The sequence below is a fragment of the Phodopus roborovskii genome, unplaced genomic scaffold (assembly GCF_943737965.1).
Source record: "Phodopus roborovskii unplaced genomic scaffold, PHOROB, whole genome shotgun sequence".
NCBI classification, from domain to species: Eukaryota; Metazoa; Chordata; class Mammalia; order Rodentia; family Cricetidae; genus Phodopus; species Phodopus roborovskii.
The window spans coordinates 26,947,658-26,970,309 of NW_026126470.1; the positions used below are offsets into that span (position 1 = coordinate 26,947,658).

At 49.2% G+C, this 22,652-nt stretch overlaps 1 protein-coding gene across 1 annotated transcript in view; it reads left to right on the forward strand.

Moving 5' to 3' along the window:
* Hunk (hormonally up-regulated Neu-associated kinase) overlaps window positions 1-22,652 on the forward strand; it is a 98,985-nt gene that overhangs the window by 49,968 nt on the left and 26,365 nt on the right. The window contains exons 3-4 of the mRNA XM_051191864.1: window positions 9,360-9,415; window positions 15,364-15,499. Coding sequence (XP_051047821.1) covers window positions 9,360-9,415; window positions 15,364-15,499 — 192 coding nt within the window. The remainder of the gene's footprint in view (window positions 1-9,359; window positions 9,416-15,363; window positions 15,500-22,652) is intronic.

Below are 22,652 nucleotides of genomic sequence, written 5' to 3' on the forward strand. Positions count from 1 at the left end.
GAGAGAGAGAGAGAGATGAGAGAGAGACAGCACATGTATGTGTGTGAACGGTTACATGTGTTTATGTGTGTGTGCATGTGTATGTGTGTGAGCGTGTTACATGTATGTGAGCATGTGTATCTGTGAGCTTGTGTGAGCGTGTGTGAGCATATGTATGTTTTTGAGCGTGTTAGGTGTGTGTGCGTGTGTGTTTATGTGTGTGTGTGCATGCATGCAGGGGCACATGCATGTGCAGGCTGCAGGTTGATACTTGGTCTTTCTCCGTTGCTTTCCCCTTGTTTTTGAGACAGTCTCTCTCTGGAGCTTACTGATGGGATCCCACCAGCAGGCGGCCTTTGTTTCTTCCTCCTCGTGCTGTGGTTGCAGGCAGGTACGCCTGTGCCTGGCTTCGATGTGGGTGGTGCGACCTGAACTCAGATTCTCACGCATGTACAGCAATCACATTAGTGCCTAAGCCATCTCCCCAGCCCCCTGGAAGTCTGTTAGCATGTGGCACCATTCATGGATGTGGGGGATGGGTTGTTATCATAGATTCACAGGTGACTCTTATCCAGACATCTTGACTTTGAAAAATTCCATCTAAGTGACTTTTAATGTTTTGTTTGTTTGCTTGCTTGTTTGTTTTAATTTAGGGGCCATCAGCCTATTTTTGGTTGTCACTCCTTTGGTCTCCATTTTACTGCAGTGGTGGAGACTTTTCTTTCTCATGAGGTAGTGGAGAAGTAAAACTTATAAATTATTCTGAGAAGTTAGCATTTCAGAGAAACCTTGGAGTGGGAAGGATGGGGAGGGTCACCACGGGCTGGGCTGCTTGTGGGCCTTCAAAGGCTCCTGGTTCTTTTTTTTGAGTTCTGAGGATTCGAACCTCACACCCGTGCATCAAGCGCGGCACCCACTGAGAGTTGTTGCCCAGCCCCCCCCCCCCCCCCCAGTCTGCTTTATTTTCCTGCCTCCAGAATGCTCTCCCGGCAGCATCCACAGACCCAACCACACACACAACCAACCAGAGCCAGCATCCGCAGACAGAAGTCTGCTCCTTACAGGAGGGTCCTGGGGTCCCCAGCAGTTCTTGGAGGTGACAGACAGGATCCCCACCCCCTCACCTGCCTTCCCTTCCCCTCTGCTTGCTAAGAAACAAGTTCTAAAAGTTAAAAGGATTTATGCAACCTGCCCTGGCTGCCTGCTTCTTGTCAGCCTGAGAGAACAAAGGGCCCTCTTCTCAGGAGGAGGACACCTTTCCAGTGTTGAAGAAGGAGGAGGGTCAGGCCCTGGGCAGGGAGGTGCTAACACTTGTCTAAGCAAGGCTCCCAGTTCCCCTTTGATCACGCATCCCTTTCTTCTGGCTCTGCAGGCCTGTGGCTTGTCTCTTCCTGCTCAGGGATGGTAGGTATTATGTTACCCTGGAGTACTGTGTCCACAGGCTTTGATTGGAGTCTGTTACTTTGAATGACCAGATGAGTTTCCCATCATGTTGTTCCTGTGGGTTCAAGTTAAGAGTCCTGTATACAACAGGATGCTTTTTGCCTGGTCTCTGTTTTCTGCCCAGACTCCTGCTTCCACTTGAGCTCAGCCAAGAGGACTGGGAAGGAATATGGAATGAATTCAGCTAGTGTCAACCTCAGCTCTAGGATAGTACTTTTCTGGGAGCAGTCCCCAATTCTTTCTGGAATATTCCATAGTCTCCCCAAGATTTCAGAGGGAGTTTCTTGGTTCACTTAGTGTGAATTTTTGACTTTATTTGTTATTACTTTTTATTTTATTTTATTCTGGTTAGCAATTTGCTTGTGGGGCATGATAGGAAATAAAAATTTCATTTTAAATAAACAGATCAGGCCTAACAGGTTGTAGGTGTGCTTTACCACCATGGCATCTTGTAAACAATCAGATTTATAGATCAGTTGGTCTTAGTATAGTGCTTCTAAAGGTAAGACCTAGCTAAGACTCCAGATCGATACTAAGAGCCTGCTGCCTTGGGGAGCTGGAGACTCTGCCCCCTCTCTCATTCCTGGCTTTTTATTAAACTCCTATGGCTGTCCCCACAGGAAAACCCTTCTCCCCCAAACTTTATCCTGTCTGAGTTCCCTCCCTGAATTCCATCCTTTTTTTGGAAGGGTCGTGCCATGAATACTGATTGTTCATTGCCAAACTGTTTATCCCTCGTAAGTCTTTTCTGGACCTGTGAGTCGTGACCCCTTTGACAAACCTTTATCTCCAAAGATATGTCCATCACACTTTATAACAATAGCAAAGTTATAGCTATGAAGTAGAAATGAAATAACTTTATGGCTGGGGGTCACCACACCATGAGGAGCTGTATGGAAGGATCTCAGCATCAGGAAGGTTGAGAACTCTGACTTTGGGTCTCATCCCTGGGTGTGTTCCTGTGGCTTTCTCCTGAATTCCTACCACTCAGTGTAGGCTTCTACGTTGCCACAAGCTCAGACTGCTGAGGGTCTGGACAAAGATGACAAAGATCTTCCTTTCTCACTATCCCCCGATCCTGACCCCCCCCCACATACATACATACACACATACACACACATACATACACACAATCATGTCTATTATGCCCACGTGGATATGCACATGATCTCATGTGCGTGTGTGCATGTGATACACTCATAGTTTTGTATACTAGGACACACATGTATGTGTGTATGTGCATACAGGTAAACCCCATTTGCTTCCTTTCATTCACATGCATGCACACATGTATATGTAACGCTCTCATGTGTGAGTGTTCGTGTATGTAGTGGGCACTCACTTGTGCACACAAGCACCCAGTGGACACATGTGTGATCATATCTGCACCTGCAGCCCCTTCCCAGAACTGCCCCTTTGTTCGACAGGATGTGGTAATTGTCCCTGCCCAATCAAGACCCAAACATATACAAGAATGAGTCAGTGTCCATCTTCTGTGTCTGCCCCTCCCCCCTTCCTCCATCACACCCTTTTGTCTGGGAAGGCCAGTCCCCTAAAATTCAAGATGACTATCTTAAAAACTTCAAGCAGCGTTTGGGTGGGTGAAGACGAAAGGAGACACACATGTGAGCCTTGGGGTAAGCTTGGGGTGGCGTGTTCTTTGGAAAAGAACAAAGGTCCATTGGCAGGTGAGGTTTCCCATGATCTGCTGTGTCTCCCTGTGAACCCCACCAAACACACCCACTTCAGTATCAGCTGAGGCCGGCGCCTGCTCCTCCTTGGAGCTGACCGATTGGCTCAGATGGCTCAGGGGCGTTTTGTCTGTCCAGTGACCTCGTCTTGGCTGGACCCTAACCCTGCGCCTTGACAAAAGGCAGCTCAGGTGGATCTCCATCTCCTCACTGGTTCATCGGTGGCGCGCGCTCTTTGTTCTGAAGACGCCATCCCCTCCAGCACTGCCCCAGATCTCATCTCTGGCTCACCTAGTGGCACAGCCTGCCCCTTCCTCAACCCCCTCCCCCGCTTTGTAGTACAAAAGTTTCGTTTTTCTTTCCTTTTAGATATTTTTAACTGACACATGTTTCTGCACATTTATTGGGTACAGTGTGACGTTTTAATGGGTGTATACAGTGTGTGAAGGTCAAGTCGGGGTAATTAGCACATCATTTCAAACACCATTTCATTGTGTGAGGAGATTCAAAAGCCTGTTTTCCAGTCCACTCTGCGTTAGTGTTAAAGTTAGTCACCCTGCCATGCCGTAGAACACCAGATCTGGTTTCTCTGGTTCTGTGCCTGGATCCCTGACCTCTCTCTGCCCTCCCTCCCCCAACCCTCCCCAGATTCTGGCAACCACCATTTTGCCTCCTTTTGCATCCACAAATGGTTGGGGGCACTCAGTATTTATCGTCCTGGGTTTGGCTTCTTTCATTTAGCACCCTGCCTTTAGGTTACACGTCCAGAGGGAAGATAACGAGACGTCACCTGTGTTGCCTAGCTGTCCATCAAAGGCGACAGACAAAATAACGTGACAACAGTGTACTATTCAGTCAGACAGACTCACCTGTGGCAACTCGGACGAGCCTGCCTGACGTGGTATTAAATGAAATCAGCCTTTCTCCTCTGAAGCCCCGTAGCCCAGAAAAGGTGACATCCATAAACCAACCCTGAACCTCATGTGCACCTTGCCCCGAGGAGGCATTATTAATATTCTAAGGTGGAAGGAAAATTCCCCCAGCCCCCCTCCCCTGTTGGAAAAGTGATTAGTCCAATCAAGGACCATTAACTGTGGGAGCGAGGCTTCCTTCCCCTGAGCGCCTGTGGGCTGTTGGAGCCTTTCTTCCCCATGGAGTGAAGCTGGAGTGTAGCAGAGGCAGGCATCCAGGTCTTGTGCTGGATCTCGACTAAGTGCCACACTTGCGTTTGGGCCACAGGAGTCCGATGGAACTGGTTTTCTGGGCAATGGTGGTAAAATTTTAAAGGATAGAGTACAAACTCAGAAACTCATGAGTACATTTATCCCCTCCCCCCTTTTTTTTCTCAAGGAGGTGGCTTAATTTTGTGATTTTTTTTTCAGCATCATTTGTGGCTTTTTAGTTATGGGTGAGTATCTGAGTGGTCTGCTGTGCAGAGCGAACTTGGATACTAACTTAAGGTAATGAAAGGCGCCCCTCAATGAACACCCCGGGAAGGCCTAGCAAGTTCTTAACTCTAGGAAGGGGAAGCAGAGAGGCTACTTTGAAAGGTTTATAGACTTAGTTTGTAGAGAAATTGTACAGAAACCCCAGGGTCTCTATCCACTTTTTCTTTCCCTGCTTTCTTGTTTTAGGTGGTTAACGAGAACGCAGACAATGACATTAACTGAGGACTGGAGTTGACATTAAATTTCACTGCATTGTACATTTCTGTGGGCCCTGACAGATCTATGATATCCTGGACCCACAAAGAGCCATTTCATCCCCACCACCCCAACCCCTCACATCCCATCTTTCAGATAACCCAGTCTCTGATGTGAAATGACCCGTCTCGTGTTTGCATTAACCCTTGGACATCTCTAGACTGCTTGTAATAGCTAAGCCAAGCAAACACCGTGCTGTCAGCCTGCCGTTCAGCAATGAGGAAAAAGTGTTGGACCTCTCCCCACAGGAAGTCTTTCTCCTCCCATACATTTTCAATCTAAGCTGGAGAGCTCATGTGTCCCGTGACCAGGAAAACGCAACATTGGAAAACTGGACATTAAGGCAGGGGTGATGGTGCATGCTTACCCCACCCTTGGGCAGCTGAGGCAGGAGCATTGCCACAAGTTCAAGGTCAGACCGAGCTACCCAGCAAGACACCTTCCCATTCCTTAACCCTCACTCCACCTCATCTTAAAGCAAACAAAAAAAATGCCTGCCCCAGATTTGGACGTGGGAGACTGCAGGGAAGCACTCTCTCTTCAAAGCAGGAAGTGGGATTAATGTCCCAAGGGTTAATGCTTCTGCCACCTCAGCAATCAAGGTCATTTAGCACCCAGGGACTTCTTCCTGTCCCCACTGCTAGCCTTGGGCCATCCTGGTAGTGAAACTGTTCCAGCTGGAATGTCTAGAACAGTGGACGCCTTACTACCGAGGCTTCTTCTGTCCATTTCTCCTGGTGGCTGGGGTTGACCACTTCAGGAGAGTAGTGCGTGGGTGGATAGAGGCTTGAGCTGGTTTTATTCCCCTTTTATCAAGTAATTATATTTTATACTTTCCCTGTTATTTTATTTATTTATTTGTAGCTATTTTTTTTTCTTTCAGAGTTTCTTTTCTGTGCTTGCTCTAATCATTGCTGTTTTTCTCTGGGCATTCATGCCCAAAATTACTCAGCTTCAATGTATTATTCTTATCAATTACTTTCTTTCTTTTTTCTCTCGACTCTATAAGCTGTTCTTTTGTGCAGTGTTCTGAACACTTTTTCCCCGTTAATGACTGACTGTGGTTTCCTTTGGGCAAGGAGGCTTAATTTCACTGTGTCTTTGCCTTCAACTGAAACAATGTAACCAGTCTTCGATGAATCACACTCTGGGCTGTTCCTGGCACACTGGCGTTTGTCTGCGCGTTGGAATTACCGTAAATGCTTGAGTAAAAGTCCGGCTCATGTACAGTCTTAATTTTCTCTGGGAAAGAACCCATCCCTTACAGAGACTCCCTGGAAATCTCCCATCACGGTGACACAGTGGAAACTGTTAACATTTTCACCAACCAAGCTGCAGTTAGAGAAGTTTGGTTGGAGTCACTGGTGACTCCAGGGTTCTAGCCATCCATCATCCATCTGGCAGAAGGGGCAATGAAGACGGTGGACATAACGCATCGCAACGACTGCAAGAACAGCTCCCAGTTGTGACGCTTGAGAGACTACGCAGAAAACAACCCGATGAGTGGTTAACTTATGGGGATTTTAAGTGGGCGCTTACGGTTTAGGGTTCCAAGCAAAGTACTGACAGACACAGATACAAATGTATACGGAAGGTAGTCATATAGCTCGTGGGAGAGTGTTTGCTAGAGTGTGCAAGGACCTAGGATAAGACCCAGCAGCAGAGGAAAACAGGTTGTTCATTGAAGAGGTCTAGTTCAGAAGGGTTAGCTGCCGCAGTGGGAACCCAGAGAACCTTTGGTTCTGAGGTGACAAATGGCTGTGACACTGTTTCCTGAGAAGTGAGGGGGGGGGTGTGTGCACGCAGTTCTCAAGTTAGGGCCAGGTGGCGGCACACACCTCTACTCCCAGAACTCGGGAGGCAGAGGCAGGCAGATTTCTGTGAGTGAGTCCAGGCCAGCTAGAGCCACACAGTGACTTGTGTGAACATCTAAGTCGATCATCTTTTGCTTTTGTGGTCTCCGAGCATGAACTTCATGTAACATTGTAGTCTGATGTGACAGTGTGACCTCACAGCTGAATACTAACCAGAGTGACTCGGAGGTCCCAGCACATTCCTGAACATTCTTATTGTGCGTTCTCTGAAACACTGATGCAAAGGGGCAAGTTTACCCACCGGGAGAGCAGGTGGGGCTGCCTTATATTTAGGGTGACCTTAATAGCGGTTTCCAAGTGGACTGTGTGGCTTGAGCTGAAGGTACCCTGACTTCTCCCCCAGCTACGTGTGCTTTCAGAGGACAGTATATTTTATAGCCTTGAACTTGGTGTCAACATGCCCCTCATCCACATGTCAGGCCCCAAGGCTCCCAGCAGCCCTCCGGTTTTGAAACCACCAGACATCCCCCCCATATCCCTACTCCCCATCCCCACCCCCCACTCACATTTGACTTCTTGATTCTTCCCATTCCAAAATTCACAGCCCTCCGGTTTTGAAACCACCAGACATCCCCCCCATATCCCTACTCCCTACCCCCCACTCACATTTGACTTCTTGATTCTTCCCATTCCAAAATTCACCCATGGTTGTTCCAAGGAAGCCGTCATCCGGCTCCTCGGGGGTCTCATGCACACTGATTTGATTTTTTTTCTTCAGTGTTCTGCCCCGTCCCTGGGCAGCCAGTCCCATATCTTCCTGGCTTCATCTCTTACTCCATATGGAGTGGAGAACTGCTTACTGGCGGGCCAGATCCCGCCTCAAGCTTGGCCTGCATAGAGTGGTGTTATTGTTATCTTACATGCAGGTTTGTTGCTCGTGTTTAAAAATTGAGAACAATCAAGAGTTCTGGATTTTTGCAAAATGGACCGTCCGGCAGCATGGGGACTGTGCTCTAGAAACTGTCGCTGTGAAGTGGGACATCACTCTTCTGTTTGATGATGCCCATCTGTTTACAGACATCGGTGTAAGGTGTCAGTCGTCATTTTTGTCTCTTGCACAGTCCCCAGAGTGGGCATAAGAAAAAGAGTACTTATTTTCTGACTTCTCTATTCCAGTGTAGAAAAATTAAATCGGGGCCAACCATAGCAGATGTATATAAATGTGTGTATGTGTACATTTATGGAAAAGTTTTATTTAAAAAAGAATTAAAAAAATTTTTTGTGTGTATGAGTATTTTGCCTGTATGTATAGATATGCATCATGTGTGTGTACTCACAGAGCCTTAGGAGGCCAGAAGGGATCAGATCTCTTGGAACTGGAGTTACAGAGAGTTGTTAGTCACCATGTGGGTGCTAGGAACTGAACCTGGCTCCCTTACAAGAGCAGCAAGTGCTGTTAACTGCTAGGCCATCTCTCCAGCCCTTAGAAAAGTATTCTTAATTAATATCCAGTGTATGTCTGAGTCGATAGGTGCAATGTAATGTTCCGGAATTTCCGTGTTGAGAAAGATGTTTCTGAGCTATGTATATGTATGTATGCATATGCATATATATATATATATATATATATGTATATGTGTGTGTGTGTATATATATATGTTATCGGTTGCCACAGCTCCAGACTTTTTGGTAACCTAGCTTTACTCTGTGTTAGTTACTGACTGCCTGTAATAATGTACAGGGGTTCTCTCGTACACTGGAGAGAAAGGCAGGCCTGTCCCCTTCCCAGTAGGACCTCGCAGTCAGCTAGCACAAGCGGAAGCCTCCCACTCAGAGGGCGCCACCTGCTTTTGGTGTCCTGCGTGAGTGGCATTGCCTGCTACCCAGGAGCGTCCTTCCTTCCACACTCAATCCCCTTCCCCAAGTCAGGGTATCACCCACTCGGGTACGACCCCCAGGGACTGGGACATCTGTGGGCCCCATTGTGCTGCCTGTGACAGATTAAAGTATTGTCTTCTGCCAATGTGCTGTGACACTTAGGAGCTAAGCGCGGAGGCCTGCAGAGGCTGCGGAGGCTGCGGAGCGGATTGATGAAGTCAGCCTTCGATTTTTATTTGTTTTATCGATGCTTACTTTATTGACGTGAGGCGGGGGAGGGCGGACCATGGCATGTCTGGAGGGGGAAGGGACAATCTTGTAGGAGTCCAGTCCCTTCTCCTACCACGTGGGTTCTGGGGGGTCAGGCTTGGCAGCAAGCGCCTTTACCCCCTTTGCCCTCCTGGCCCTATTTTGTTTAAGTGCTTCCCCAAATCCATTGGCGACTTTGATTGATGTTGTTCACAGTGCCACAGCCCCCCCCCCCCCGCCTGCCCGGGAATTCATATTCTGTGTGGAATTCTGTGTCCCTGTTTTTATTCACTTATTTATTTATTTTACCTTTATGTTTAATTTTCAGATTTTAGGTCCGCTTCTAGACACTCAACATAAATCTCATCTGCCCCCCCATTTCACTCCCTGTCCCCTGAAATGCTTTAGCTTTTTTTTTTTTTTTGTATTGGATGACAATTAATTATGTCCCGTCTCACAGATATTTACTTAATGACCAGCTCAGCAGAAATGGTGAGGATGGGTTCAAAGTGTCTCTAAAAGTGTTCACTTCCTTTCAGGAGCGAAATGCCGTTCTACCCTTCCAAGTGTTTCTCTGAAATGTGTGGCTTTGTGTATTTCAGAGACTTGAAGATAGAAAATTTGCTACTGGATGAAGACAATAACATCAAGCTGATCGGTATGACCTTTTTTCTTGTTCTTTTAAACCATGCTTACCTCTTAAGTTGTCCATGGTCAGATATAGACAAGATTTCTATATTACTCCTTGTACTTCTAGTGTTTAATAATAGTTTTGACGACACGATGAAAATTAATTTAATGGTTTATTTAAATAATAATTTAAAATATTAGGAAGACTAAAAACGGTGTCACTTGACTGTGAAATGAATTTTATAATCCCCAGTAAACATTTGTTGGTCACGAATTTCTTCCGGACTTTGTAAGTTTCTTGTGCATGCCTCGGCACATGTTTGATGTGTGTGTGCGTGTATGCCCATTCTCATGTACGTGTGTACACAGGAATGGCGGGTGGAGGTCAGGGTCTCACTGAACTCAGACCTCACCCATCTGGATAGGTGTGAGGTCAGGGAGCACTGGGCCCCTCCTGGCCCTCTGTGCCTCCTGAGCAGTAGGACTGCAGATACGTGATACCGTGACCTTGTGCGCTGGCAACACAAACCAAACGCAGGTCCCTTTGTTCTCAAGGCAAACACTTAACAACTGAGCCATCTCCTGAGCTCCTCAAAGTGTAATTAAATTCAGATGGTTCTTCCCCCTCCCCCTCCCCCTCCCTCCCTCCTGGATATTTTTTTAAGTGTGTGTGTGCTGCTTGCCTGTACATCTGTGCACCTCATGTGTACCTGGTGTCCATGGAGGCCAGAAGAGGGCATTGGGTCCCTTGGAACTGGAGTTATGGATGATTGTGATTGCTGGGATGATGTGTTGCTGGGAACTGATCCCGGGTCCTCTGCAAGAGCAGCCGGTGCTCATAACCGCGGAGCCATCTTCAGCGACTTAAGTTCAGACAATCCTCAACCTCGATAGCATCTGTTTTTTGTTTTTTGTTTTTTTTTCCCCCAGTGTGAATTAGCAAGAACATGTGTAACTGGGAGTAGAAAACAGTTTGGCTCATCATTGCCTGTAGCTTTTTCACATCTTATTCCATTTGCCAAGTGTCTGAGGGTGCCCCAGGCAAGGGACAGTGACAGGGTCTTTCCCGTTCCAGTGTAATGTCATGCAAACCGCAGCCGGCCCATCGGGTGCAGTGAGAGAGGGGCCTCAGAGGGATGGGGGCCTGGGCTCAGGGAGGGAAGCCGGGTATCAGAGGATGGGGCTGTGTGACTGGTTCATAATTCAGCGTCCTACGTGAATTAATTCCCCACGGCCGTCCAGGAAGAACTGGGTCTCTCTCTCTCTCTCTCTCTCTCTCTCTCTCTCTCTCTCTCTCTCTCTCTCACCCAGCTGTGAGGCAGCCAGTGCCATCTCCCATTTCTCACTTTTCCTTCTTTTCCTACTTCACATGCAAGTGATTTCTTCTGCTTAGATGGCTTGAAAAGACATCCTGGATCGCACTCAGTTCCCACCGGTGCTGGGGCCGAGGGACTCCAGCCCTCTTCCCTGGGCGACTGATTAGTGGAAAACAGCTCTGAGGAAACCAACCCCCCCCCCATCCCCAAAATAAAAAAGCCCTGTAAGGGCCCTATTTGTGGAGGTTCTTGGAGCAAACCGTTGGTTTTCTGTTTGTTGGATTGCTTCGCCGTGGCCGCCCCGAGGGACAGACACAGGAGCAGAGAGTGGGGTGCTGCTGGAAGGCCTACAGGATGTGTCCTGGCCCAACCCTGGGGTTTCTGGCCTTTAAGAAAAGGATAAGGGCGAGAGGGAAGGCGACTCCACTCATCCGTGGCTAAGGTGTAATTCGCCTTTTGGAGAGTGTACAGGTGGCAATGACGGAGTTGTCTTAACTTCAGACACTCTGAGAGAACAAGCTTGGTGAGGGCCGGATTGATATCACCGTAAAAGCTCCCGAGGCCACTGAGTCAAGCTAATCAATCACCCTGTCTGTGGAGAGTCTCCAGGTCCTGTCAGGGCATTGTCCACATTGTCTTCCCCTCACCCCTAACTTGGTGTCTTCTGTTAAGCTGTAGCCCTCGATGACCACTTACAGACCTGCTCTGTTGAACAAGCAACACTGCAAAAGGCAGGCCTCTTTATTGATGAGGCGTTTCCTCGGAGGAACCAATCGTGGTCATGCTAGCTAGGCCAGCAGCCTCTCTGCTGCGGCATCCACAGTGCTGAGAATTACTCGCTGAAATAGTAGGTGTTTTTCTAAGCAGCCAGAGACTGGCTGAGGAATAAACTCTCCCAGAGGGAGCTTACACAGGCCGTGTCTGTCGCTGTGAAGAGACACCATGACCATGGCAACTCTTATAAAGGGAAAACTTTGGATTGTGGTGACTTGCGATTCAGAGGTTCAGTCCATTATCATCATGGTGGGAAGCAAGGGGGCGTGCAGACACGGTGCTGGAGAGGGAGCAGAGTTCTTGCATCTTGACTGAAGGCAACAGGAAGTGGTCTGAGGCTGTGGGTGTGGCTTGAGCATATATGAGCCCTCAAAGCCCGCCACACCCACTCCAGCAAGGCCACACCTCCTAACAGTGCCAGTCCCTTTGGGGACCATTTTCTCTCAAGCCACCACAAGCAGTCCGAGGAGAAGGTAAACCTACGCGAGGGCCTGGAATTCCCGTCTCACTGAGTTGCTTTTAGAGATCCCGAGCTGTTTTGTTCTCTCTCTTGGGTTCTCACCTCTTGGCTGGTAGCCATGGGATTAACATCTAGGCGGGTATTTCAAGTCATCAACTAAAAAGACAAATTACAACTAGCTGCTCAGACCAAATTTGCTTGTGGGATTCTAGCAGTGGGCAACAGTCCTGCCCATAAACGGTTCAGAATATCCTGCCTGCCTCCACACATGTGCTGTGTTCATAGCGAAGAGAAGGGATGTAGAGGAAACGAGACAGGAGCGAGGCACAGAGCAGCCTGTTGGGGCACAGAGCAGCCTGTTGGCTATAGTTCAGAGCGGACTTGTCCGAGCTTGGCTTCAGCAGCTGACCCCTTGAGGCTCAGCTCCTTGTGGTGGGAGGAGGTTGCAGTCTGTTTACCTGTCACAACAGGTTATAGTTCGCTGTGCGTGGAAACGTCTCCAGTCCAAACGTTAACATATAGAGACATCGCCAGGCCAAACTGAAGCTGCTAGTAAAGGATGGGCCAGACCTATTGGGAAGTGGCCTGGTATGAAAAGCCAGATACACAAAATTCTGAGGAAGGAGCCTCCTGTCCCTGGGTCTCTTCCTCTCCTGTCCTAAATGATACTGTAAATGACAGACACATTATACTAGCCATTCTGCCAGCTTGCCTGGTGTCTTGTTCTCTTCCCCCTAGGATAGGCAGTGTGGACCAAAGGTCTTTCCTAACCTTTGTTATTACTATGTCAACTGGAAAGCCCTTTGAACCTCTTGTCTTCAAAGGGTTTACTTAGGTGTTTTTTTTTTTTCAAAGAGGATTATAGAGCTGTTATTATCATTTCTTCTTAATAGCTTCCTTGTTTTTGAAATCGTTTGGTTTAAGTAAACTTACTTCAGCCTTGTTTCAAATTAGCTAGAATTATTAGGAGTAAGGTTTTTGATTCAATCTTGTATTTTTCTTCTTAGAAGAAAGAAGAAGGAAAAAAAAAAAAGAAGGCAGCGGATGTTTGCAAGGGTGTTCCCTCCCCAGGGTGGACAGCTACAGCTTAGAGGAGCTGTGAATATTCACTGGGACTTTCTTTTGAGATTCCATTTTGCAGCTCTCAGAAAACTGAGTGATAATTAGCTTATGTATTTACCAAATCTAATTGAGGCCGACCTATCTGACATTACTGGGAGGCAAATTTCTCTCTGGTTTCACCGTTCTAATTATAGGCATACGTGTAAAATTTTAATAACCATAATTACGAATGTGAAATGTTCTGCCCTTTACTTCTATACAACGTCTTTAAAATCAAGTCTTCTTGGCTAGATGCAGGCTCTGCACCCCTCCACTTCCCAAATCCTGAACTAATCTAGCTTGGGATAAGGCCGGGCTCGGTTGTTCCTTGCTTGCCTGGGACAGTGGAGGGCGAGCTGGCCTCTTATCTTGATCTTCTTGATGGACCAGATGAGGGGAAGGGAGGAGAGGTCGCCCTTTGCTTTAACAGAGCCCGTTTTGACCGGAGGAGTGGTGACTTTGCCCTTTGACCCCTGGCACTTCCATCTTTATTCCATGGTGCGGTCTGCAGACTCGACAGTAGGTGTTCTTACGCGACTCATGGTAGTTTCCTCCTGTCAGTGCTCCCCACCGCAGACTCGACAGTAGGTGTTCTTACGCGACTCATGGTAGTTTCCTCCTGTTAGTGCTCCCCACCGCAGACTCGACAGTAGGTGTTCTTACGCGACTCATGGTAGTTTCCTCCTGTCAGTGCTCCCCACCGCAGACTCGACAGTAGGTGTTCTTACGCCGCGACTCATGGTAGTTTCCTCCTGTTAGTGCTCCCCACCCCACCCCGAGCAGCTGGTGTGCCGCAGTGCGTACTGGATCTGGGAACGGCCCCTCACCATCTCTGCAAAAGATGCTTTCTCAGATGGGAGGCTGGCCATCCGTGCAGTCCACAAAGGCCTTTCCTTCCGGTCTTGTGGTACCCGGTGGGGCAAACTGGACCAAACGGAAAGGAAACGGACAGGTAGAGGGTAAAGGTGGGAAACAGGAGGGGGGTGGCAAGCGAAAAACAAACAAACAAGCGAAAAGCAATCAAAACCAAGAGAAAGGTCAGTGCTGAAGCAGCCTTCCTGGAGGTCGCTTGGCCAGGTCCCTAATGGAGGCTCTGCCTCTTCCTCGGGAGCCCCAGCTGAGGGCTCGGCCTGCCTGAAAGCGTTGGTAGGGTTCTCTGTGGATAAGCTGTTCAGTTCACAGCTCACTGTAGCAAGTGTTAGGGAGCTCTCCAGTGTCGTCATCGAGACCCAGGGCCGGCGTGCGGGCGGGCGGGCGGGCGGCTTCACCCTCTCCTAGTTCCCCCTGTGCTCTTTGCCCTTCCCTAAGCCCTTTCTTTCCTGGGGCTTTTGTGGTGGGCAGGCACTTGCAGGTGGAGACATGCTTGAGCAGAGAGAAAGACAGAAATGCAAGGGACTAGAGCCAGTGCAGGAGGTATGGGGCGTGGCCCCGGCCTCCTCAGAGCCAATCTCTCTCTGCCTTGCCCTGAAGCTTGGGAGTCTTTTGGCTGTGGGTTCGGAACTCACTCAGCTATTTGTAATGGAGTTCAAAGGATGGCCGGGGATCTCATGAGGTCAACAGAGCGATACCAGAGGAGGGGAGGGCGCCAGCAGCTCCCCGATTACCCTCCAGTGGCAGTTATCTTTCAGATCAAAAGTAAACAGTTCACAACACTCCTAATAGACCCAAAGTAGCTGTGAAGCACTTGGGGCTTTCCTGCCAGATGCCTTCCCCATCTAAGGACAAAGCAATGCCATGAGATCACTTAATCTAGCTGGCACCGCCGGCCTGCTGGGCAGTCTTTTCCCAGCAGACATACAGGGCTGTCTACATTGTCCCCTCGCCCTCCAAATTACAGTATGGGCCCCTGGAAGGAATTTCTTAGGGACTTTACTGGGAGAAACTGAGTTGAGGAAGTCAACTGTAAGTGGCCAGCGATGCAGGCGGCCAGCGGAGAAAATCAGTCTCCATTCAGTTTCTCCCAGGCCGGCCACCGGGCAGCCAGGATGTCAGCATGCCTCAGTCCTAGAAAGCTAACAGTCTCTCTTCACCCTGGATGACTCATTTACAAGGCTCGGTGGAAATATGTTTTGGCTCATCACACAGTTAGGTCTAGCTGTGCAGTGAGGGCTGATGTAAGGCGTTCCTCTGAGCCACCACCCGGCAGGCACGCCTTTGTCTTGAGGAGTCTGTCAGGGGTTATGGTTTGCAGCTGGCGGGTTTCCTGTTGGATGCGCAATTATGTGTCAGCCTGAGAGAATGTTTCCTCTCCTCCTCCCTACCTTCTTTTCCCTCCTCATTTTTGTAGTTTTCTAATTCAGAGTTCTTTTTGTCTTCTCCCTACAGACTTTGGTTTGAGCAACTGTGCCGGGATCCTGGGTTACTCGGACCCATTCAGCACACAGTGTGGCAGCCCAGCCTACGCTGCCCCAGAGCTGCTCGCCAGGAAGAAATACGGCCCCAAAATCGATGTCTGGTCGATGTGAGTTATCCAGCTTGTAAAAGTCGGCGTTCCCCCTGAGGTCCCCACGCCCCCCTTTTGTGAAATAGTTTCTCACTATCTGATGTACATAGTGGGTGCCGTGGATTAGATCATCCAGGATTCTGGGAGCCCAGCTTTCCTTTCCTCTTTCCAGACTTTTCTTCATAAACTTTCCATACGTCATTTACAAACATTTCTCTGGGAAGCAGGGAAAGGCAGAAAGCCAAGTCCAGCCTTCACAGACCTGCACTGTGTTCCGTGAACCACCCGTGTTCTATGTAAAACCCTTCCATAAAGCACAGGTCTGAAATCGCAGCTACCTGGGAGGCCCAGGGAGGAGGGTCACACGCTCAAGGCGGACCTGGGCCATAGATTGAGTTTAGGGCTCCCTGGTCAACTGAGTAAGACTTTGTCTCAAAATCAAAAGGAGAAAATGGGTGGAAATGAAGTTAGCAGAGAAATCCTGGCCTAGTATATGGTAGGTTCTAGGTTCATCATTCACCTATACCACAGACCAAAGCAAACAGACACATGTGCACGCGCGCGCGCACACACACACACACACACACACACACACACACACCCAAAACCAAACAAACACATGTGCACATGTACACACATACACCCCCCCCAAACCAAACAAACACACAGGCACACGGGTGTACTTACATGCACATCACATACTAACACACCACATACACACACCAAACAAAGAAACGTGCACATGCATGTGCACGTGCACCACACACACACACACCACCATATCCTCACCAAAACAGAAACAGACAGATCCGTGTGCCGCTGCCCACCTCTCCCGCCTCTTTGCGCCTGCCTGGTCCCTCACCCACGGCTTGGTTTCTCTCCCATCTTCCCGCCTGTCCTTCCTCTGCTGGGGTGCTGTTCCCATGCAAGCTCACACTTTGACTTTCCTCCAGTGTGTTCCCCACGGAGGCCCCGTGCTCCCTCACCTCCTCCCTCCCTCCATTACACCCGCCACCCCGCTCACCCCTTCCCTGTCCCCTCCTCCATCAGAAAGGACAGTCTTGGGACAGCTGGGGGAAAAATGTGGGAGCCCCAGATACCGCCAGACCTTTCCAGGGTGTCTCTGTGGTGACAGGGAGGTGACCAAAGGGGATGTGGAGTTGGTAGGTTGGGGAGCGGGTGGCAGTTTGCTCCTTGAGGTCAGGCTCTTAGGGGACCGACAGGATTGTGTTGCCACAGGATGAAGTGGGAATCTCCGGGTGGAGAAGGTGTGTAGAAGCGGGCTCTTCTGTCGCTTCTTGCTAACTCTGACACAGGAGTGAGTCGGTTATCGGTGAGGAGATGAAAGTATGGGCTGAGAAAGGTTGGGTTTTGTTCTTGCCCTTTTTGCCCGGTTGCTCGGCCAGGGAAAGGAATTCCTACTTAACTTGCTGACACTGCATCCATCTCCCCGCCTGTGACTGAGATAAAGGGCCCTGCGCCTCAGGGAGGCTTCCTTCCCCCTTTCCCATGGCCGAAGCTCTGTCTGTGTAGAGGCAGGGACCCTGTGCCTGTCTGGGAGAGGTGGTGACAGATGGCCCTGGAGAATCAGAAAGGACACGAAGCAGGGCATGCTATGTACAGGACTTCACTCTTGCCTGAAGAGTCCTGGGAGCAAGATGGCAAGCTGTAGCACCCGACCCTATGCGTGCGTGCTGCTGTCTCCTGCTTGCGCCGCGCTAGGCAGAGCCAATTGCACGGCACAACCTTGAACCAGAAGAGAGACCGCCTCGCCTGCTCGTTGGGTGTGTAGCCAGCTACTGTGACTCAGTTGCCTACTTCTAAGAACCGAATTGTGTAACCCAGTCCCCACTTAATCTTTTGAAGCCGCAGCCCCCCAACCCCCCACCATGTCAAGGCATTTGGTGATGCAGCTTTTGAGAGGTATTACTTTTGGATGAAGTGAAGAAGTGTGTGTGTGTGGGGGGAGTTGTCCCTGATGCTATCAGTGCCCTTACAAGAGGCACAGAGAACTTGTATTGTCTGTGTGCCCCGTGAGGTCACAGGACAAGGGTGGTCCTCTCCCAGGTAGGAAGGAGGGAGGCTCTCACCAGAGAGCCCAGCTAGCTGTTGTTTGATCTTGATCTTAGACTTCCAGCCCCAGAATCGTGAGGCAGTGTCTGCTGCCTGAATTCCCCGTTCTGTGGTGTTTCGTTACGGTGGCCTGCGTTGGCCAGCATTGCATTGCTATATATAACTGAAGACCTGAGGTGATGAGCTCATGGAGGAAAAAATGGTTTATTTTGGCGACTACCTCTGAAGCTTCCGGTCTGACTGACTGGCCTCCTTGGCAGGGCCTGTGGTGAGGTGCAACACTGGGGATTGACAGGGCAGAGCAGCTAAAGTTTCAACCAGGGACAAAGAGAAAAAGAGGACCAAGTCCCAGCCCCCTTCCAGCTGGGAGCTGCTTAAGGAATCCCGCCAGTCCCCCCTCCTAAATACCCCACGTCCTCTTATAATGCCTAGTGGGAATCGGGCCTTTGAAAGCACATGGAGCTCTGGTGGAGGCTTGCCCAAACCACGCAGGCTTTGCTGCCATTCGGTCACTGCCAACTCTGAAGGTCTTGGCGAGAGCATGAAGCCCCAGAGCCTTCGTTACAAGATGGGTTTCCCACTACCTCAGAGTCCTCTGTCTGAGGGAGGGTCAGGTTTCCGTGTGGTACCCATGGCATTGTTGACAGAGTTGGAAGTGGAAAATCCAAAGAGAATTTAATTCAACCCTGCTTAAGAGGAGAATGTTAATGGAGCCTGCTGCCTCCCGGCTCCAATACCACTGTTACAGAGCGCCCCCCCCTTTTATTGTTGTGAAACAGCATAGCGACCCCTCAAATCGAAAGCAGAAACCCCTCTCCAGAGGTTTTCGAGCCTGCTGGATGGCAGGGAGTAACTCTAAGGCTTCGGAGACCGGTGAAGAGGAAAGAAGACAGTCATACAGGCAGGCTTAGAGACTCTTGAGACAGCCTGGAGTGCTGGGGCATCCCTGTGGCAAGGCGAGCATCCCATCGCTGTGAAAAGGGAGATGGATCCTGGGTTGTTCATCCTGTCAGTGGTGTTGTATTCAGGACTGTGTAAATTATCCTTAAAACCCTATTCACCCTTTTCCTTCACTCAGAGATCATGAGTGTGTATGTGTGTGTGTGTGTGTGTGTGTGTGTGTGTATGCGCGCCCACATTCCCTCCCTCCCTCCTTCTCCACCCCTCCCCCTTCCCGCCATTGACATTTTAGACATAAAACTGTAATGTTCACTCTGGTACATCAAACATTTATTAATGCTACTCGAGTTTTCCTCAGAGTGGCATATGCTCTAATTAGAAAACAACTATACCACGGATGTACTTTTTTTAATTGAAGAGAATTTAACTTCACGAATATTACAGCACTTGCTTGAGAACCTCAGTGAGCCTTTACGGGTAAGAAAAATGTACGCCAGGAGTCTTGTTTCCCCAAGAGATGGAGGAAGCAGCGTCCTCACAGAACAGTGGTTTGCCCTTGCGGCTGTGCAGACTGGGAACCTACACTGCGGGGTAGTGTGCAGCCTATGGGTCCCCGAGAGCTTCCTGAACCTTCTTTCACTGAGCTCATGGGAGGGACTCTGTCTTTCCTGGGTGCCTTTGGGTAGATAATCTGGGCAAGAGGTACCATGTTTTTTCCAGTGTGCCTGTCTCTACAGAACAGGGAGCTCAGGAACAGAATGACAAGATTTGGGGCCGGGCCCCAGGCTCTGTGGTCTACAGAGTGACACCAGATGTTATTCTCTGCAGGCAGGGGGGGGGGTCAAAGACAGAAGCATTTTCTGTATTTGTGATAAGAGATGGTGAGGAAGAGAACTGTGTTCATTTGGGCAAGCTGAAGGCTTTTGACTTCTAGAAGAAAAAGAATTTCTATGCTGGTCGGGCGTGATGGTCCAGGCCTCTAATCCCAGGATTCAGGAGTCTGGGGCCGGAGGATGATTCGAGGTTATCCTGGGCTGCATAGAGAAACCCTGTCTCAAAGACGAAGCTTCCTCCAGCTTCGGTGTTTCCCTGCTTTAGTAGCGAGCACATTTATTGAGATAGAGTAGGGAAGGGAACCAGAGAATATTTTGCCAGCTAACGCAGACCATTTCATGGAAGGGGGTTGGTACGGGGACTTTTAGATGGATGCGGGATTCCTTCTGTCCCTGCAGGACCTTACATCGGGGAGTTGTTACTGAAAATTGATGCAGAAGGGAAGACAGATATAATTTTCTGCTTGGGGGGGGGTTGATTTTAAAGTGTTCAAGGTAATTCCTTTCTCGTAGAACTGTGCAGAGCCAAGGTGCAGACATGATGCCCTCACGTGTTCGCTGTATGAGCCAGGTGGTTGCCAAGGCTCCTGGCCACACGCCTCCAGGACAGGTGGCCTCGCTCTCCACATGCTTATGCAGAGTCGGCACCCTCTTTATTCCTTGCATCTGGGTGAAGTTTCTGGGACTTCTCCAGGGAGTAGTGGCTCTGTGTCTTCCTTCACGGAGATGGCAGCTTTCCCTCCAGGGAATATTTCAATGTGTCAGGCTGACTGTCAGACTATCAAGATGAGCATTCGCCTTCTGACTCAGTACGGAAGATCCCACACGCCTCTCCACGGGGCTCCTTCCCTCCTTCCAGCCGCCCGTCTCTGTCCCCAGTTGAGTCTCTTTGGACATCAGACTGGTGTGCAATGTCCATTTTCCCACAGGCTTTCCCTCCCTTGTCCCCGCCTCTATAATTGATTACTGGCTTTCTTCAAGGCTGTCTTGGAGTCGCCAAAGTTCCATGTCTGCCCCCAGAGAAGCCAGGACACCCCTGGGCCCTATTTCAAAAGGCTTTTCAGGAAATTCTGAGCGTGTTTTGAAACCCTGCCTGATTCTGTGGGATTACAGGGGGTTAGAAACCGCATTCCACATACCACCCTTTGGTGTCCTCGCATGCTTATGAAATGTCAGAGGGACTGCCGTCTCTCTTCATCCACATAGTAAACATGGATGGAAAAAGATGTCCAATCTGGTTTCTCTTTTAAACTCTCCTGGGGCCGTCCAACTATTAATGTGGGATTCCGTTATCATTTGTAATAGTGCCCCAAAACGATTGTAGTTCTTATTGTGGTTGTCGCTTTGTTTTATTTAAACAGATTTTTTTTTTTGGTTTGGTTTTGTTTTTAATTTAACAACAGAGAAGATTTGTGTGCTGTTTATTTTACTCCAGACACAGCACTCAGCTCTTCCCGTGGCCTCTGTTATTTGGCCTTCATTTTAGCTACGTTTAAAGGTAAATGCCCTTAGGACGAAGCGAGAGCAATCACTTAGCCTTTGTGAGTTTTGAATTGATCACTCCATAATACCTGGGAGCCTTTTGGTAAGGCAGTCAAGATCTGGCTTGTGGGTTGGAGTCCCTTGGCACCGTCTTGAACACAGCATCATCCATTCTTATCTGTGGTCTAAAGTAGGTAATCGGGAGCAGAGAGAGAAGGGGGGGAAGAAAGAGAGAGAGAGAGAGAGAGAGAGAGAGAGAGCAGTGTGCTTTGCCTATGTTTATAGAGTTGGTTTTTTGTTTTGTCTTATTTGTTTGTGTGTTTGTGTTCATCCTTTGGAGCCATCTGGTGATAGAGAAGGACCCCGGTGATTTGCTGTCTTCCGGTCTCCTGAGAGAAACGTTTGCAATGGTTTCAGGGTTGTTCTTCTTGGTTCAGACATTTAATAAACCCCCTCACTCAGTTCCTTCTCTGCCACATAGCACCTTGCTTCTGGGGGCCTTCTGTAGCATTCAGAGCATTCCACCTGTGACAAGAAGCCACGTGTCCCCAGAAGATAAGGCTGGAAGTGAAGGTGACAGGGAGGTCTTCAGGCTTGAGGATTGCAATCTGCTCTCCGGGAGGAAGAACAGTATTGACCTCTTTACACCCTGTCATAGGTGTTTTTTTTTTTTTTTTTTTTTTTTTTATTGTTTGTTTAAGTATTATGAGCACATGAGTCTGGAATTAGACTCAACAAATGTATGACCTTGTGTAACCAAAATACTCACACTAATTTACATGCTAATATTACAAAGATTTAGGAGCCCCAGCATTTCCCAGTGAGGACATTAGCACAACACAGTGGAGCCGGCGCTAAAGAAGAGCTGGATTGCTGTCTGTAGTCTGTGTAGCCGTCCCTGCTAGTCCTCCCCCAGGCCTGCTGTGATGGTTCTACCACCGTGTACATTTTATCTTCCCGGTGGCTTTTAAACCGGAGAGTTTTTAAAGTCATTATTATTGCCCATGAGTGCATTTGTGTATGTAACGTGGTGTGTGTGTGAGAGAGGGCGAGGAAGAGAGAGGAAGAGGCAGGGAGGGAGGGGAGGGGAGGGAGAGGAGAGGAGGGTCACATCTCAGTGGGCACGTGGCCATCAGAGGACGTGGTTATGAAGTCATTGCTCTCCTTTACGTTTTACATGCATTCGGACTCTCAAACACAGACCACCAGGCTTGCCTGGCAGGCACCATTACCCATTGGGTCATCTCACTAGCCCCAGAGGGATCCATTGTTAAACCGAGTATTACAAGGTCTGGTCTGGGAGTTTCTGACTGAGTCTGGAGCCGGCCGGGAATGTGCTGGCCCAAGTGTTCCGGCGGCACAGTGCTCCACTGTGATTGGCAGGAGACCCCTGCAGGAGCATCACTGACATGTTAAGTCCACGTCGGCCTCTTCCGAGTCACATGGTAATGACAAGAGAGTTCTGACTGAGAGACGACCTGGCCTTGCTCTAGGAGCCATGTACAGAAGACAAAGACTCTGGCTAAGTATCATTCACCCCTGCCTGGGACGGGCTTCCTCCAGGATGCCATGGACAGTTGTTCATCGTGAAGATGACCGTTGAGTGGTGTTCAGTATCTGTGGAAGAGGCCAGTGGTTTTCCACTCATTAGAGCCCGTGTCTAAGGCCTCTTTGTAGACACGGATCGTATAGTTGTGAGACTTCTTAGTTTCCTTTCCTGTCAGTGTTTGGCTCTACCTAAAACGCATCAAAGACGCATCCCTGCACAATGGGTCTTTAAGGCGAGTCACAGCTTCGGCTCTCTTCTGCTCCCCTTCCAGACTGCGTCCCTCAGCTCCCTCACTTCCGGCTGTCACCACGGCTGGCCTGGCTCTCCGAGCTTT